Below are 4559 nucleotides of genomic sequence, written 5' to 3'. Positions count from 1 at the left end.
GTTTTGAATTAAAAAGTCACTGTGTCACTGTGAGAGAGAGAGAGAGAATGGGTTCTCTGGGACTTGAAGTTGCAAAGAAGGCAATGTGGCTCTATCCAAAGGTCATGGGTTTTAATCCTTGTGAGAGATGGTGGCACTATGCTTGCTACTCTAATAGATTTGTCTATGTCTTTGGGGTATGTATATTTCTTTAAAATAAGAGAAATTAACTATTTATTTCATTTTTTCTTCTTCTGATTATTCATTAATAATAATGTTATTTGGAGTGTTTTTTCTTTGATCATGGTGTTTGGATTCCTTTTCTTATTTTACTTAATTTACTCTGTTACCATCTGTGTGGTAGCTTTCATGATGTTCTCTGGTTATTTTTACTATTAGCATTATTCTTATTATTTTTTATCTATTTAGTTTTGAGTTTTGGGTAACAATTTATTCTCTTTTTTGTTCTAGTCTGTTGGTATAGTTATCTTTGGCTAATAACATGTGCACTTTCTACAATGTTTTAGCTTTTTCCTATTGTCTCTTTAATATTTGTTTCTTGTTGGTTTGTCTTTGTTTTAATTTGTCAAATTAGTTGGGATGCTGTTTGGTTGCATGATTAGCTGTATCACATTACTACTCTTGGTTTCTTGACATGGAAATGTTTTTCCAATTCTTATTATTGTTTCTTCTTATACCCCTAACTTAACATGGTTGTAATGTTTCTCAAAATACGCCGAAAAAAGTTTGCAAGTCCATGTTTGATTTAGAAAAAGCTAAATGAATAATTGAAAATAGTTGTAATTTTTATGAAAATAAAAGGCCCAAAAAGGTTAGAAGTGCATGTTTGAGTTGGAAAAAGTGAAATAAATCATTTATTTTGTTATTTGTATCAAAATTAAAATATGTGCAGTTGAGGAAGTTGGTTCCCTGATACATTATACTATCTTGAATTATGTTAATAGGTCAGAAAATATTTCCAATAAATAATTCATACCTACAACACAGCACTTCTTTGAAAAGTTTATTTATTTATTTATTTATTTATTTCTGTTTTATATTGTAGGTTTCTGATTTGAATTATTGGAATGGAAGAGGTATTAAATAACATCGAAGACACCACATATACAAAAAACTCTCCTATTGCAGGGGCAAATGTCGTAGAATGGAAACCAATAATAGGTATGAAGTTTGAAACTGAGGAAGAGGCATATGACTTCTATACAGAAAACTCTCCCAAGGCCGAAACACGAACTGGTTGCCTTGCTCGAATGCTTATACAAGTTTCCAAGTATACGTATAAGTTTGAAGTTACAAAATTTGTTGAAAGCCACAACCATCCATTGATGATTGATGAATACATGCACATGCTGCCGTCGCAGCGTAGAATTAGCCGCGTTCAGGCCATTGATTTGGAATTGGCTTCTGATTCAGGAATAAGCCCTCGCAATTCATATGAGTTGATGGGAAGGCAATCTGGTGGAAAAGAATCAGTCGGGTACATGAAATTGGATATGCTAAACCATATAAGGACCAGAAGACAAACTGAGCTCGAATATGGAGAGGCAGCATGGCTAATGAATTATTTTGAGACTCAGTCTTGTGAAGATCCATTTTTCTTTTATGCATTCCAATTGGATAATGATCAAATGATCACTAACATATTCTGGGCTGATTCAAAAATGATAGTTGATTATTGTAATTTTGGAGATGTTATAAGTTTTGACACAACATACAAAGTTGTACATGGCAACCATCCATTTGGAAGTTTCTTGGGGTTGAATCATCACCAGGAGACCATTGTGTTTGGAGCAGCGTTCATGTATGACGAAACTGCAGAGTCGTTTGTCTGGTTGTTTGAAATATTTTTGAAAGCAATGTTTGGTAAAGCGCCAAAGATGATCTTCACTGATCAAGATGCTGTTGGGAAAGGCATTGACGCAGGTGATTTCAATTCAGATCTTCACTCTTTGCATTTCCTTTTGCATTATTACGTACTTATATTACAGAAAATAATTTTGCAGGTGATGCAAGGGACAAAACATTATTTGTGTGTTTGGCACCTAATGCAAAATGCACAAAAGCATTTAGGGTTCTTATTTAGACGTGCGTAAGGTTTTAAGAAGGTGTTATCAAAATTAATGTTTAAAATTGAGGAGGAGAAAGAATTTACCAAGGAATGGAATTTAATGATAACAGAATATGGTGTTGTTGGTAACACGTGGCTTACAAATCTGTTAGGTTTGAAACATTGATGGGCCATGGCATTTATTAAACATGCCTGGTCCGCGGGTATCCATAACACACAACTGAGTGAAAGCTTCAATGGTTGCTTGAAGGTATACTTATCCAGGTAACTAATTCTTCCAGATTTCTTCACACACTTTGAAAGGCTGTTGTCCGACAAGTGTTACAAGGAGTATGTAGCCGAGTATGGGTTACTTCACAATCTACCTCAACTGAAAACAAACTGTACCATATTAGTAGAGGCAGCAAACCTGTACACAAAGTTTATATTTAATAGTTTCCAGGAGAAGTTCTTAGCAGCTGGTGCCAGTTAGAGGATCATTGGTTGCAATCCCATCGAGGGCAACGGAAGCTGTGTTTACAAAGTCGTTGGTGAGGATGGAATGCAACGCGACGTGACGAGGACATCAGAAGATGAATTGTTATGTTCTTGTTGTAAATTTGAAAGGGAGTGTATTATGTGCAGGCATAGTTTGAAAATCCTAAAGGATTCCATGTTCGCTAATATATTGCCTCGTCGATATATATTAAGAAAGTGGACTAGAAGTGTAAGAGATGGCAGCTTGGAGGAAAATCTTGCCGGTGAAGTGATTGCCGATGCTAAACCAAAAATTGAGGTTAGGAGACGGCACAGGGTACTTTGTCGTATTCTGGCTGAAATTTCATCCATTGTATCAGAGCATAAGGATGGATACAATGATTTGTTAGTGAAAGCCATGGAGTGGAAAAAAATTGCCCAATCAAGTTGTAGGCGTAGGTTTGCTAAGAGGAATGCAATTTATAGTGGTGGTAAAGGCAAAAAGCAATATTACCGAAGCAACATAAATACTGACAAAATCCCCAATGGCCTCAAGTGTAAAGATACACGGAAAGGAAAATTTAAGTGGTTAAAACCGACCATGGAGCTAAAGAGTCGCAATAAGACAAAATCAATGAAATGAACAGTTCAACTTCAGGTACTTTTATCCCGTTACTGTTTTCCAAGTAGTTTCATAAGTAATACTAGTTCTGTGTAGTAAATTATGCATACGTAATACTTCTCATAATTGTGTTGTAGAATTACAATGAAGGCCTTCAATCCGGAGAGGTAAGTGCCAGTACTCATAGTGGAACAATCCTCTACCACTTGTTAGTGAATGTGAGTATTGTTGCATAACTATTTTCAGCACATTACGTAACATTTGTGTTGTTTTTTTGTTTAGTTATTTTTTCCCCCCTAAATAATACTAGTGTATTGAATATAAACAAATATTACATGGGGAGAAATGATGGCATACCCTCAATAAAACAAAATATAGTCCTAGAAATGTTTCCCTCTCAAACACCTAAACTACTAAGCAATGGAAAGTTACAAAATGTGTTGGAGATGAAGTCCCATCACATCTAAAACCTCCCATAAAATACAATCTTATCATGCAATCTGTTTGAACTTGTTTAGAACATAGGTAACACCTTGCTACCAATGCAAAGGGTCATTGTTGGAAGAATTGTTCAGGAATAACTAATAACTACTCTTTGCATAACTAAGACTGAATGAATAGACTATGTAGGTCTGTTAGACCAAGAGGGGGGTGAATTGGTCTGTTTAAACTTTCTTTTCTTAGTCAACAAAACCAATCAACACAAATCAAGCATATAACACAAGATATACAAGGAAACCCTCTCAATAGGGAAAAACCTTGGTTCTTGGCCTCAGCCAATAAATCATCCACTAGCTGTATAGCCTGTATATATCTTGTTACACACTCAGCTGTCTCACTCTTTGCACACACCCTTGTATAAGAATAGACATTAGTTTTCACAACCAATACACACACACTAGCTCACCAATATGCTCACAAGCACTCCCCCTGTTTTAAGCAACCTTGCTTGGACCCAAAAGCTCTCATTAGCTTAATCAACAATGGGTGAGGTATCAAAGTCCCGCTACCATTTACAATGAAATGTCAATATACTAAGTACAATCAAGTTAAGCTGCAACACAATGTTTGTATGCAATATACAGCCTTAAGTGAAAGATGATAATGAAACACTAGTAGCAAACTTCTCTGCAACAAGAGGGATAGATCTGTCAAAAACCCAATACAACTTCACATGATGATCAAACTAGGTTCCCCCAGCCTTGTCTCAGCCAAATACGCTTGCTTGAGTGATGTACTCAATTAGATAAGCAAGGTAACACAATGATAGCTCCCAAGAGGCTTAAACCCTAAAATCAAGGTATAATGACCCAGTCATTTTCCATCCTTTCGTTTTCTCTGATTTTCACGCATATTTTTTTTCCGTTGATCTTTTCCTTTTTGAGTTCAGTTTCTCATCACTTAGTGTTATCT

General features: G+C 35.7%; 2 protein-coding genes across 2 annotated transcripts; both read left to right on the top strand.

The window, feature by feature from the left end:
- Positions 1-1067: 1067 nt before the first annotated feature.
- LOC132316640 (protein FAR1-RELATED SEQUENCE 5-like) lies at positions 1068-2540 on the top strand. Its single transcript, XM_059815112.1, has 2 exons — positions 1068-1923; positions 2350-2540. Exons 1-2 carry the CDS (start codon positions 1068-1070, stop codon positions 2538-2540), a joined length of 1047 nt encoding a protein of 348 aa, XP_059671095.1.
- Positions 2541-2684: 144 nt separating this feature from the next.
- LOC132316639 (protein FAR-RED IMPAIRED RESPONSE 1-like) lies at positions 2685-3167 on the top strand. Its single transcript, XM_059815111.1, has one exon. It carries the CDS (start codon positions 2685-2687, stop codon positions 3165-3167), a length of 483 nt encoding a protein of 160 aa, XP_059671094.1.
- Positions 3168-4559: the final 1392 nt, after the last annotated feature.

Source organism: Cornus florida, unplaced genomic scaffold (genome assembly GCF_030987335.1).
Source record: "Cornus florida cultivar Cherokee Brave unplaced genomic scaffold, ASM3098733v1 CherokeeBrave_3.0.0_Hap2_Chr07, whole genome shotgun sequence".
Taxonomy (NCBI): Eukaryota; Viridiplantae; Streptophyta; class Magnoliopsida; order Cornales; family Cornaceae; genus Cornus; species Cornus florida.
Note: the sequence above shows the minus strand (reverse complement) of the source record. Positions and strands in the feature narration are given on the sequence as shown.

What these genes read in the sequence shown, in the direction of transcription:
- LOC132316639 (XM_059815111.1), top strand. Translation starts at nt 2,685, where the DNA reads ATGTGCAGGCATAGTTTGAAAATCCTAAAGGATTCCATGTTCGCTAAT.
- LOC132316640 (XM_059815112.1), top strand. Translation starts at nt 1,068, where the DNA reads ATGGAAGAGGTATTAAATAACATCGAAGACACCACATATACAAAAAAC. An exon ending in TGGGAAAGGCATTGACGCAG is followed by an intron (nt 1,924 to 2,349) that starts GTGATTTCAATT and finishes TAATTCTTCCAG; the next exon opens with ATTTCTTCACACACTTTGAA.